We start from the raw sequence: 14,361 nt of genomic DNA, 5'->3' as shown, positions 1-14,361 counted from the left end.
CCATATATTTGTACTTAAATATTTATTGTATGAACGTCTCCATATATACATATTTTGTGTTTCATGCCCAAACTATTATATTACACTGAATATATCTAATTTTTTTATCTGCATAATTGCTTCTGTGTGTGTGTGTGTGTGTGTGTGTGTGTGTGTGTGTAGGGAGAATTCACAAAAAAAACAAAAGACGAAGACAGGTGGTGTATTCAACAAACAGATGTATTAGTTTAATGCTCAGGAAGTGAAAAGGTCTTTAACGTTTTGAGCCTATGCTCTTCCACAGAAAGGAACACAGAAAAAAAACAAGGAGAGAAAATAAAGAATGTGTAGTGGCTATCGATCTATCATGGCGAATGCCGGACAGAGGGGAAATAATAAAGTAGTGGTGATCCCAAAACGAAGGTGCGTGTGCGTGTGTATAAGAGAGTTTGTATGTGCATGTGTAGGTGTGTGGATGAAGGTGTAGGGCTAGGAAGTGGTCAGTGCCAGTGTGTGCGTGGTGGTGTGATGTGATGTAGTGTTGTGTGGTATGGTTGTGTATGGTGTGGTGATGTTGGGATGTGGGGGAGGCAAGAGTGGGGAAAGCAAGGATGTGGTGTAAGTTAGGCTGAGGGTGGGGGTAGAGGTGGGGTATGTGAAGCAAAACCCCACTTGCCCTAACCAAAAGAAACCAGTGACTACAACAACAAGTACAAAGATGAAAGTAAGGACCAAGCACCATTGCCTTTCTACAGTGGAGTTACCACTTGTTGGTGAGTGGAAAATGATGGGAGCTCAACTCACAAAAGCCTGTTCAGTTTCTTTGTAATGAACTTTTGCTGACAGTTTGAATGCCAAGAGTAGGAAAGAGTGCTTAGAAAAATTGTTCATCTGAGTGTGTGATTTTTGAAATTGCAGTTTATGTTCACTCTCATTTCTATCGCCCAGTCAGTCATATTGTTTCCAATCAAAATACCTCACCAACAACCATGTAGCTCTCACTCTATCACCTTCTTACTCCTATTATTCCAATTCTCTCTTAATGATCATTGTTATCAACTCCTCACTATGGCCCACTTTCCACCCATTAGTGCAAAGAAAAAAAGGAAAAACAAACTGAGACAATACAAGGAAGGAGGCACTCTCTAGTGCCAGTGCTACAATAAAATACGTTTAGTACACCCTGTAAAGTAGTTGATGATAGGAAAAGCATCTAACCATAGAAGCCAGAAATTATTACATATGAGTGAGACAGTTCATCAAAAAGGGCAGTACCTCTAATTCTGAATATGAAGTGACTTGGACTGTAAAGACTTGTCCAACCCACGCCAGCATGGAAAAACAGATATAAAATGAGGATGAGGAGAAGTAACATGTTAAAGGAGATTTGTCTCGTTAGAAGCTACTTTATTAACAACGTGCACTTATTGCCACACAACTAATTAATGCAATGTGGGGGATCTTAACATTATCTCCCCATATATCAGTCAGTTATTACACCTGTGTGATAAGAGAGCTTCAGTAAAACTGACTGGAATACACAAAAACAGCTGTAGCAGGCACCTATAACATAATTAGCTGTTTGTCTATTCTTCTCCTCTGACGTGCATCAACAGATATGGCACTTTCATTACATCTAAATTTTATGGAAATATTGACAAATAATTTATTTAACTGAGATATGATACTGTCATTATGTATATACTTTGTGAAAACACTAATAGGTCAAGGTGTTGGTTTAATGTGGAGTTGAAATTTCCATAAGTTTAACTGTCCATGTATAAATTGTACACACACATATATATATATATATATATATATATATATGTATATATATATAAATAAACATGTATAAGGTTAGCATGCTGGGCAAAATGCTTAGCAGCAGTTCATCCATCCTTTTGTTCTGAGTTCATATTCCACTGAGGTGACTTTGCATTTCGTCCTTCCAGGGACAATGAAATAAGCACCTGCTAAACACTGGGGTTGATGTAATTGACTAGACCCATCCCTGAAATTTTCAGGTCTTGTGCCAATAGTAGAAAGGAAGCACATGCACACAGACAGAGATGTGGTTTACTTCCCAAACATATTGTGCAAGGTCCAGTCACACTGCACAGCATCTTGAGTAAGTGTCTTGTATTATAGCCCTGGGCTGATCAAAGCTTTGTGAGTGAATTCAGCAGACAGAAACTGAAAGAAGCCTGTCACATATACATAAGTACAAACACGTGCACATACACACATGTATGAATATATGTGTGTTTAAGTGTATGAGTTCTTGTGTTTATCCTTGTCAAAACATCACACAAAGGTCGTAAATGAGCATCACTGTCATACAAATGAGGTTGTTTGTTTCTAGTCTTCTGTGAAAAACCTGCCTGGCCATGGGGAATATTACCTTGCTTGGAAACAGGTGAGGCCTGGCGACAAGAAGAACATCTCATCATCAATCATCATCATTTAATGTCCGACTTCCATGCTGGCATGGGTTGGATGGTTTGATAGGAACTGGCCAGGTAGAAGATGATCCCAGGTTACTCTGTCTGTTTTAGCATGGTCTTTACAGCTGGATGTCCTTCCTAACTAACCATCCAGTAGAGTGGACAGTGCTGTTTATGTGGGATCAGCACAGGTGAGGTCAATTTTAGCATGGTTTTTACAGCTAGATGCCCTTCTAAACGCCAACCACTTTACAGTGTGGACCAAATGCTTTTTATGTGGCACCAGCAGGGTCACAAAGTAACTTGCAAGACAAGGAACTTTGAGAGGGGAGAGGGCATTGGAGGAGGTGATCTTGTGTCGTTTGATAGAAGGTTAGAATGTGACAGAGACAGAGAGGCAAAACAGGTGTCTTGCTATGTAGTAAATCACAAATCATACCCGAGTCATGCAAGCATAGAAAAGTGGATGTTAAAATGATGATGAAAGTTGTATGTATATCATTCATAAAAAAATAAAGAATATGAATGAATTTTATTTGATTAATCTTTTTCAGTACAGTTTGCTGCAAGTATCCACCAGTTACTAAAGATTTAACGATCTTTTTGGGACAACGAAGGTGGGGAAAAAAAAAAGAAAAGAAAAAAACCCTTCCCCCCAACTCAACACACTTTTCCCAATCCTTCACAATGAAACTGCAGACTGCTGGCCAAGTCAACGTGATTTTTATTTAGATTGTTTTCTTCAGATCATCTAGAACTCTGCAATTACAACTTAAAAATTCACTTTCTAACACCTTTCACCCCACATACAAATCACAGCTGTTTCTAAGAAGTATGTTAAAAAGATTGTAACATGAAGGAAATAATGCATTCCATTTAAATTCTTTTTCAAAATTTTTTCACTTAAATTTGTAAAAATGTAAAGAACAAATGATCAAAATATCATCTACTCACATGAAATGGTAAATTGAGACGCTTTTTCACATCTAAACGATATGCTCGGAATTCATCTTCATCATGGATATTCACAGATTTCAGCCTAAGGATTTCATAACATCTTCTTGCTTGTCGCTGTTCAAAAATGAGTGTGAAAAAATATATATGTATACAATCTGACTGATGTGAACAGGAGATGTTAAAACAATGATGATGATATATATATATATATTGGGCCATCTCATAAATAATGCGGTTCTTTTACATTTATTTTTCAAAATTAAGATAAACAATCTTCATTTTTAATCTAAAATATACTGTAAAAACCCGTGTAATTTGCACGGGGGATTTTCAAGAAAAAAATTGTTAAAAAGGCTTTTACTCTTGTAAAATTTGCACCCAAAAGTTTTCAGAATTGCCAATATGGCCAGGGGGAGGTTTTCAATTTAGTTGTATTTAGCATAATTTCACTTATTAGATTTTATTAAATTTTCATTAAATAAGAATTTCTGTTTAACAGATATCACATTGAAAGCTATTAAATTACAAAGTGTTCGTGTTTATAATAAACTTTATTTTACATTTCTTGCCCACAAGAGATTATGTCCAATCTTTAGCATACTTCTATATGTCTTCTCAAATCAAGATCACAGGAAAAGTTGTTGATAATTCTTATCAACAAAAACAAAGCCGATAAATACGCACAAGTGTTGCAGAATAAGTTTCATTACCAATAAACATCAGCTTGGATGACACTTTACTCAACCGACAGAGGAAAGTAACCAATCAAACTGATTATATAATCAGAATTCTGTTTGGTTGAAAGTGTCTTCTTGTCTCAAGCACTGATATTCCGCCTATTCTTGTCGGAACCTTTGATACAGAGTCAAGCAAATTTAAAAATTGTCATTACCATTTTAGCCAGGAGACCAAACTGATAGTTTGGTAAATTGGTAAAATAAACATGAAAAATTGAAAGGAGAAAATAAACAGCTTTGCAAGTTTAATTCAGTGTTTATTGAACAAGAGAAGTGAGAAATTTAAGAAGCGACTTGTTAGAATATACACGTCTGTGAGGAGACATAAACAAGAATAGCAAAAACCTACTATACCAAAAGAACTGGTAATACTTACATTACAAGTGTTCTATGAAGAGAACATAAGATTGTTACATAATTCAACATGAATGTGAAACGACATTAAACATTGTATAAGGTAAATGTAAAGAACGCTTAGTGAGTTTTCACGCACAAGGATGAATTATAATGTCGTTGGTGTTAGATGCAGTAAAATATGGCCTGGACTGTGATTACAGCATGAAAGTCAAACTTCAAAGAGTAGTTAACCATCTAATGGTTTTAGTAAATTTATACAGAAAAAGTAAGCATTATACCGTCCAGCCTAAATAAAAGTTAACTTCCAGTACGAATGTTTACATTTGTAGATCATTTTTCAACAGCAAAAAAAATCCTAGAAACTATCTACTCGCGTAATTTACACACCCACTAAAGTTTATTTTTTTGTGAAAAAAAGTGCGTAAATTACATGGGTTTTTACGGTACTCTCCTTCATTTTCTACAATACTCTTCCATCTATCTTCGTTTCTCGCTCAAACTACTCCAGTCTTTGGAATGCCATCCTCGCTGTGTGGCTGCACATTATCTTGATGGAAGAACACCTTTCGTCTTGAAACCAAAGACGGTTGTTTTTCTTCTATTGGTGACTTGAATGACTGGTTGAATGACTAAATCCAAGCTTTTCTGCTATTTTGTCAAGTTACGATGGGATTTGCAGGATGCCTTTGTCGAGATCTACAGATCTTCAAGGACGAGGCTTGACTTCTAGGCTGGAGTTTCCGGCTCGGAATTTCTGGAACCACCGTTGATACTGGCTTATGCTTATTGTCTGATTCCCATATACTGCATTAATATTCTTCCCACTTTCTGTTGCGCTGTTGCCTTTATTGAACTCATAAAGCAAAATATACCGAATATGCTCCTCTGTCACTTCCAATACAGCTTTGAAAAAATAACTGTCAAAATCAAACTGCACTCTTCAAAACTTGCACTAAGAAAAAGTAGAAGTTAAAATTACTACCTGCTTTTATAGCAAGTTGATGCAGGTAGTTTATCCCGTCCCTTTCCAACTTCTAGTTCATGCAATTGAAAAAGCTGCATTATTTATGGGAAATGGTTAGTTAATAACATCAATCCTACTATTTAAATGGTATTTTATTTTACTGACCCTGGTGGGATGAAAAGTAAAATTAATCTTGGTGGAATTTGCACACAGAATGTAGCAAGATAGCAATTTTGATGGCTGGGGAATATATCATACCATCAACTCCAGTACTTGACTGGTACTTATTAACCTGAGGAAGATGAAAGGTGAAGTTGACCTAGGTAGGATTTGAACTCAAAATGTGAAGAACCAGAAGAAAAAAAAAACACTGCAAAACAGCACTTTTCCTGCTAATTTAATGATTGTCAGCTCATTGGAGGAGCTGATTGTTTACAACTGATTCTGTCAGTTTTGCTAGGTTGACAAGTTGATAGTTGGCAGGGTCAGAGAAACCATTTTTCTTGGGAATGGGGCACACTGTCACATATTTCTATAGATTGGGATAGATCACAGTAGAAAGAGAAATACTGAAAGAGCTTGCTGAAGGAAGGAGATAGAGTTAGTGTGTAATGCTAAGGGTTCATTATGTTGGGTTGCAATAACTGGAGATATTTTTGCATATGGTGACTGAAGGTAAAATAGATAGGGATGAAGAGGGGAAGTATAAGAGGAGCTTTTGTAGCATGGATGTAGAAGCCAAAATCAGCAGCAAATGATATAGAGTTATCTGCAGAAGTGCTATTAATGAAGCAATTTTGGTTTAACTCTTTAGCATTCAGATTACTCTGTCAAATGTAATGCTTATTTATTCACATTGTTTTGAATTAATTATGCATTATCTCATAGCTTTGAGATTTTGATGATGTGATTGTTTATTTAAAAAATAACATTGTCAGGAAGGTGTGAGAAACTGGATCTGGCCAGTTTGAACATAAAATAGATGGAATAATTGGGCTGGATGTGGTTGGTTTTAATGCTAAAGGATTAAATATCTCTTGTAGAACCATTATTGATTCAGGAATGACCAATAAGATCATCTACACACAGGGAATTTTCAAGAGCTCAAGTCCAAGCCTAGTTTTCTCTGAACTGGCTCTCAAAATTGGAGTAGCAGTAGGGGACCCAACTTAAAAGAGAGGTTTTGTATCAACTGACTAAAATAAGAATTTTCTTATAAAACTGGATGTTAATCTGGACCTAAATATGACTAAGTATTAATGGGTGTATATGTACATAATAACAGGAGGATCACAAATGAACATAAGATGAAATTAAATATATATTGACACAGCAACATAGATACCAACAATGTAATCTGCACATATTAATGTACCAACATATATACATTACCAGAGGAAAAAGACAGGCTGGTGACAACTGGAATGCTTTTGATTAATACTGATCACGAGATATACAACAATGACAACAATAAAGCAACAAATGCACAACCACTCGAATTTGAGACTGTTGTGATGATAGTTGCTTAACTCTTTAGCACCTAAATCAGTCATATCTGACCCAAATATTCTACCCATTTTATGCTCAAACTGGCCAGATCTGGCATCTCACACCTACCCTAGAATGTCATTCTATAAACAAAAAATAAATAAGATATCACATCATCAAAATCTTGAAGCTATGAAATAATGCATGATTAATTCAACACAATGTGAATAAATAAGCATTACATTTGACAGAATAATCTGAACACTAAAGTGTCAACTGTAGATCAGCTCCTTATAATCAAAAGCAATCTAATCATGACAAAACTGTCCTTTTTAGCCCATGTGCGAGGAACCCATAACCACATTACTCAATGTGTCTTTTTTACTAAAATGGTAGGGAGTGATTTGAAGAAGATTTTGCTGCTATTTCTATTGGGTCAAGTGACACACAGAGGCTTTCTCCTTGGCTTGTGTGGTCCTCATTGATAGCTAAAGCAAGCAATGAATTATGTTAGTTTATTATGAAGATAGGAAACCTAATAATTGGGGCAGAGACCTTCAGTTCTCTGATGAAAAGTTGAGCACAGAACATATCAACAGAAAAAGACAGCACATATATCAACACACAGCAACATATACATGTACTGACACACTCACATGAACGAATATAATCGACATACACACCATTTGTACCAAACTGAAAGCTTATGTCATCAACACAACAGTAAAGCTATTAAATTGGTACTTACCTTACTCAGTTTCAGCTTTGTGCGAGCTTCTGTTGACATCTTCTCACAGAATCCACTAGACAGGTTCTCACGTTTGTAAGATGATAATTTCATACAGTTTCGAACATCAACAAAGTCTCGTAATCGTTGAAAGTTCTCAGATGGGTCTTCAACTAGGTTAATATAATAATAAGGTTAACATATTAACACTCGCACAAAAATTGATATATAAATTACAAATTTATGAATAAGATTTTTAGATTTTAAATACATAATATATCAATACTTCACATGTAGAGAGAGAGAGAGAGGGAGAGAGAGGGAGAGAGAGGGGGAGAGAGGGAGAGAGAGAGAGAGAGAGAGAGAGAGAGAGAGAGAGAGAGAGAGAGAGAGTTGTGGGCCTACAGTTTACATATAAGCAACCAGAAGCATTGGAGATTTCTTATTCTTAACCAACCAAGGTCAACCCTGATCAATTAGATCTATGATCACAGGCATTTCAACCATAACCAACACATCATTCTTTTAAATTGGTCCCCTTGTTTTTCTTTTAAAATGAGAGGTGGGTAATATGGAGAAATTGTAACTGCTATTTGAAGCGGATTGAGCAGCCTCATAAAAACTTCCCTATGCATACACAACTCTACTGAAAGCTGAGTGTAAACTTCAATTAGCACATAAGATGGAAAGTAGATTAATGTGAAATGGAAGCATTATACTTTTGAAAGCAAAGCATTTCATTTCTTATGCCATTAGAGATGAACTTAATTCTATTGTCCCATGTGGTTTCTAAACACTTTAATTTAAAAGTTGACACAGATTACACTATAATAGATGTGACATTCTTGATGTTATCAACACATTTGAAATTCTTCATGACAACTTTGTACTCTTCTAGATTCCCAATAATCCATTTGCTCAAAGACTAGACTAACAACATCTTTGACAAGTTGTTATTCTACAGCTTAGATTATAAAGCTGACCAGATGATAGTGACGTATGCTGTAAACTAAAAACTTAGCTGAAGTCACAATGTACTTTCAATCATTAATCAAAAGGCATGAATGATGGTGTAGTTACAGCCACATGGATTCACAATCCAATGATACTGGTTTCAAATCCATTGCATGACAAGTGGCCTTCTACTACAGGATTGGGTCAACCCAAGAGTTGTAGCTGAAATTTGGTAAATGGTAAAATGTACAGAAATCTTGTGGATGTGCATATATCACCATCATCATCTTCATCACCACCATCACCCTCATTTTATGTCCGCTTTCCATAATGGTATGGGTTAGACAAGTTGCCATACTTGGAGTCAGAACATATTTGGAGGTACAGCCTCTATAAACAGGTTGAAAGACTGTATCTCACTCTTGGTATCTATGGTTCACTCTACAGAGAGTATTATATGCATGTATGAACACACATATCAGCAGAAGCTAGCAGTATTAGTATATAAAAAAATCCCCTAAAACCCAATGTGGTAGTGGCTCTGTCCTGATTATATATATTTAACCCCTGTAGACTTTGCTCTTCATCTGTATGAGCTTACTAAAATAAGTATTTAAGTACTAGGATTGACATATATCATTATTATCGTTTAATGTCCACCTTCCATGCTGGCTTGAGTTGGACAGTTTAACAGGAGCAGGCCAGGCAGGAGCTTGCACCAGACTTCTGTGTCTGTTTTGGCAGCGCTTTTACAGCTGGATGTCCTTCCTAACACCAACCACCCAGCAGAGTGGACAAAATAATCAATTAAAAACCCCTTTAAGGCAGTGTCCCACTATGGCCACAATCCAATGATTAAAATCAGTAAAAGAAAAGAATTACAAATTCCTATTTCTTCCACTTGCCAAAATACAGTCTCTGTTAAAAACCAAACTAATATCTTGTAACAAAAAGCTTCAAAACTGGTGGAAACAATGAAGCAGTGGACTTTATGTCATGCAGTTGTTAGCTCCAGGCTAACTCAGACTGAGCAGATGATGATCAAAACCATTCCAGCTGTGACCAGCCATCCTGTCTTTCTAGGAAAATGTTGAATTATCTTGTTCAGTGTTTAAATTTCCCATTTCACTACAGAAAAATTATCATCATGATTTGAGGAATATTTTGCTGCTGTTATTAGTAAGTAGCAGACTGCATTTCATATATATTGGAAGGCATTTCCTACAAGCATGAGTGACTCTGTAGAAACCCACTTGTTTTGCTTGACAAGGGTTTGTATCTCTATTGCCTTCCCTATGTACTTGATTCTTTGTGTGTGTGTGTGTGTGTGTGTGCATGAGGGAGAGAGAGAGAGAGAGAGAAGAGTAGCCAAGCCTTTGACTTTCGCATGTCTCATCTCCTCCGAGACTAGGGAGACTGATGTGGTTGACACTCAGCCTGAACACCTGCAGGTAAAATGTGGGCAAAAAAGAGGAACCAAAGGACCACTAACTAATAATTGCAACATAGTTACTGAACTAAAAAGGCATCCAGGGACCAGATGGTGGCAGTGGTAGCATTCAAATGGATAGCATGTCAGGCATACAAGAAAACGCAAAGTCATGATAGGATGGAGCAAATTAGCTTTATGCTTGCAGCAAAGAAATAGGATTGTTCCAATGTCAATGATGAAGAATATTAGCAAATGCACTTTTTAACAAAGCTGATACTAAGATCTCATCATTCAATGTGTCAAACCAATACATCTAATTTAGTGTTCCAGTGTCGTAACAACACTGCTCCACCCCTAACCAACACAAGCAAAATAACAGGCTGGTCAGTGGCCTGTTGGCTTGTTTCCTTTTTAATATATTTTTAAACACACGTCAAGAAATTAATAGGTGCATATCGAAGGTGTTGTCGGTTCAATATGGGATAGTATTTCAGGTAGCCAACCTCTGTGCCATCAGTCACATCAAGCAGAAGCTGATCAACAATGAATGACAAAATGTTCCCACAAAAAGAATACTAATCCAAATACACTATTGAATTGGCTGCTTTATGTGACAGGTGTCACGGCAGACCAGGGTTACTGAACAACAGAACAAAGCCTAGAGACAAAACAAAAACAATGAAGAAGTTAGATATGTATCAAATGTTAAAGATAATGACGGGGGGGGGGGGGGGGGAGATCAGATACGCTATCTGCAGAGGAAACAAATAGTTAAGTCTGTATAGCATAGTTAATGTATCTCTTACTCGTTTCAGTCATTAGACTGTGGCCATGCTGAGGCATTGGCTTCAAGGGTTTAGTAAAATAAAAATTGACCCCAATACTTGTGGTAGGTATGGGGGGAGAGGAAAGTAAACATGAAGCACACACACAGCTGGCTTTCATGAAGTTCTGTTTTCACTCCCACTATGCAGCACTTTGGGCAAGTGTCTTCTAATATAGCCTTGGGCTGAAGGAAGCCTTGCGAGCCAATTTGATAGATAGAACTGAAAAAAGCCTGACATTACATATAAATAAATATAAGGCAAGTCAATAACAAATGACAAATTCAAACACAAAAACAACAGTCCAAGTTATGTTCACAATGAATATTATTAGTTTGATGCTAGTAGAAAAATGCATTAAAGGGAAGTTAAATATACGTTGTTTTGGACATAAACCCTCAATGGATATGCAGAAAGTTCAGAGAAAAGGAGAGAAGAACAAAAAAATCAAGAAAAAAGCATGTGTAATTACACATACACACACATTAACAAGCAAAACACATACTCAAGGTATTTTGCTTATTTGTCAATTTGCTGCGGCATAGCACTTCGGGGATGACTCCCTCATAACATTGGAGATCATCCCCCAAGTGCTATTCCACAGCAAACTGGCAAAGAAACAAAACACATACACTGAGTATATGCAATCGATAATGTTTACAACATTAGTGCTGCTTTTAATTCATTATTGAATTTAATCTCACATATTCATTGTCATGGCATACCGACAAAAAATTCTTACACTCATCATCGGTTAATGTCTGCTTTCCATGCTGGCATGGGTTGGATGGTTTAACATGGAGCTGGCCAAACTCCAACAGTTTTTGTGGCATGGTTTCTACAGCTGCATACTCTTCATGCCAACCACTTAGCAGGGTGTGCTGTGTGCTGTTTTACGTGCCACCAAGTCATAGACTTATGATTCGATTCATTCCCAAAATATTAGGAGTCATCACTCCTGAATTTGATCAGACGTGAGTTGTCTACCTTATCTATGACTTTCAGGTCTTTTGACACCCAGTGTTATGAGGGAGTCATCCTCCAAGCACTATGTCACAGTGAACTGGTGAACAAATAAAACATACATTGATTGTGCACAGTTGATACCATTTACAACACTAGCAAAGCTTTTAATTTGTTATGGAATACATATAATCATCATCATTGTCATTTAACGTCTGCTTTCCATTCTGGTATGGGTTGGACAGTTTGACTGAGGACTGGCAAGCCAGGAGGCTGCACTAGGCTTCAGTCTGATCTGGCAAGGTTTCTACAGTTGGATGCCCTTCCTAACGCCAACCACTTCGAGAGTGTAGTAGATGCTTTTTACATGCCACTGCCATGGGGGCCAGCCAGGCAGCACTGGCATTGGCCATGACTACAATTTCACTTGACTCAACAGGTCTTCAAGCACAGCATATTGCCCAACGATTGAAGGGTACTTTTAAACAGTCTGGTTATGCCTTTGTACCTTTTGGGATCACAGGAAAGGTTTGTCTGAAATCCCCAGCCAAAACTACAGTGATACCACCCATGAAAATGTCCTTTCCTCTCAAATCTCTTAGGCTATGGTCAACACCATCAAGTGCTCCATGGTGCAATCATCTCAGACAATCAAGCACGTTTGCTGCAAGACCTTGGCCTTTGCTGATGTCTTACAGATGTTGCAAATTGGAGTCTCTGTCCTAACTAAATTCAAAGGAAGCTTGAAAGTAAAATGAGCTGTTCGACCACTTGTCAAAAGAGTTGCTGCAATTTCAGAAGATGCTACCGCCAATGCAATGCACCCATATAGACAGACTTTTGCTAACAGAAGATTGATCAAAAACATCTTGCCACTGCCCAAAGGAGTATCTAAAAAGAACAGGCCAACATTTTGCTTTGAGTCATTCGAATGAAGCAATTATAAGCTGTCCATTGTTCAGTCAAAAGTTTTGGCTCATTGTCTGTCACATACACATTGAGATTGTTGATGTTATAGGATGTCTCCCTTAAAATTTCCTGGTCTCTTATTGGATCTGGCAAGCCATACTCCTGAAAAGGTTTTCTTCCAAGCTGAAGAACCTTGTATTCAAGAATGAGTAGAGCATCATTCTTGATGTTTTCAGTCAACTGGATTTCAAGACTTTGATTTTCTTTCTGCAATCTGTGAACAATGTCTGCACAGAAGGATTCCTGGTGCTTCTTCCACAGCTGGCAAGGGCTAGAGATGTTGCAAACTAGAAACATAATGGCTAAGAGATTTAACAACTGAAATGCATAACCTGAAACAACTGCCTCATCCAGAGTCGCATTCCAGTGACTATCATCTTCAAGGAGGCCACGGAAATGGCAAGTGCCTGTCTGTAAGAGTCAGACATGGCCATTAAAAGTTTTCAGATCTAGGAAACTCTTTGGACCATGGACTGTGTGCTAAAGGAGCCTCAAGAAATAACACTCAAAGTTGTTGGGATGCACAGTGTAGACCCTTCCCAATGCTGAATCTCTCTTGATTCTTGGATGCCCTTCAACAGTCTGACCAATGGCACGTCTCTTCCATTGTTAAGTGGTTTGTTGCCATGTGTAAGGAGGAATTTCAACCATGTTTCGTGGTCTGCTACCACAACAGCTCCTTTATAGGATCCAGTTAGCTCAAGACATCATCAAGAGGAACCACGTCCGGTTTCGGCCCCTACTCCTCTACCGTTTTGACGTGGCGGGGCCCCTCCTTTCGGAGGTGTCTTCAGCTCTGGTGTTGGGTGCATGTCTTCTTTCACTGTTTGTGACTGTTCTAATTCAACTGTGGAATGTCCCTCGCTATGGTTATTTTCCAGGAGGTTCTGGCCACACGTCTTACGGTTCATCAACCCGTGTTGTTGAATTACTTTCTTCTGACATACCTTCCCTTGGTGGATTAGGATCCAGTTAGCTCAAGACGTCATCAGGAGGAACCACGTCCGGTTTCGGCCCCTACTCCTCTACCGTATTGACGTGGCGGGGCCCCTCCTTTCGGAGGTGTCTTCAGCTCTGGTGTTGGGTGCACGTCTTCTTTCACTGTTTGTGACTGTTCTAATTCAACTGTGGAATGTCCCTCGCTATGGTTATTTTCCAGGAGGTTCTGGCCACACGTTTTACGGTTCATCAACCCGTGTTGTTGAATTACTTTCTTCTGACATACCTTCCCTTGGTGGATTAGGATCCAGTTAGCTCAAGACGTCATCAGGAGGAACCACGTCCGGTTTCGGCCCCTATTCCTCTACCGTTTTGACGTGGCGGGGCCCCTCCTTTCGGAGGTGTCTTCAGCTCTGGTGTTGGGTGAATGTCTTCTTTCTTCTATTCCCTGGCCTCTTCGATGCAGCATCCGACTGATCGTCATGTCAAGTTCCCCCTTTTATATCTGCTGCTAGGCTCCAGCAGGCAGCCCCAGCTAGTTGTCACGTGACACTGTCTAAATTTCCCGCTGCTAGGCTCCAGCAGGTAGCCCCAGCAAGTTGTCACATGACACTGTCTGAACTTTAA

The 14,361-nt window shown here is 38.2% G+C and overlaps 1 protein-coding gene across 3 annotated transcripts in view; it reads right to left on the bottom strand.

The window, feature by feature from the left end:
• LOC106880317 (histone acetyltransferase type B catalytic subunit) overlaps positions 1-14,361 on the bottom strand; it is a 180,190-nt gene that overhangs the window by 94,309 nt on the left and 71,520 nt on the right. For all 3 annotated transcript variants that reach the window (XM_089349335.1, XM_089349334.1, XM_089349336.1), the window contains exons 9-10: positions 7,675-7,826; positions 3,378-3,494 (exon numbers count right to left, since the gene is read on the bottom strand). In XM_089349335.1, coding sequence (XP_089205461.1) covers positions 3,378-3,494; positions 7,675-7,826 — 269 coding nt within the window. The remainder of the gene's footprint in view (positions 1-3,377; positions 3,495-7,674; positions 7,827-14,361) is intronic.

Source organism: Octopus bimaculoides, chromosome 3 (assembly GCF_046866305.1).
Source record: "Octopus bimaculoides isolate indiv1 chromosome 3, ASM4686630v1, whole genome shotgun sequence".
Lineage (NCBI taxonomy): Eukaryota > Metazoa > Mollusca > Cephalopoda > Octopoda > Octopodidae > Octopus > Octopus bimaculoides.
The sequence above is the reverse complement of the archived record's forward strand: the minus strand, read 5'-3'. Positions and strand labels throughout refer to the sequence as shown.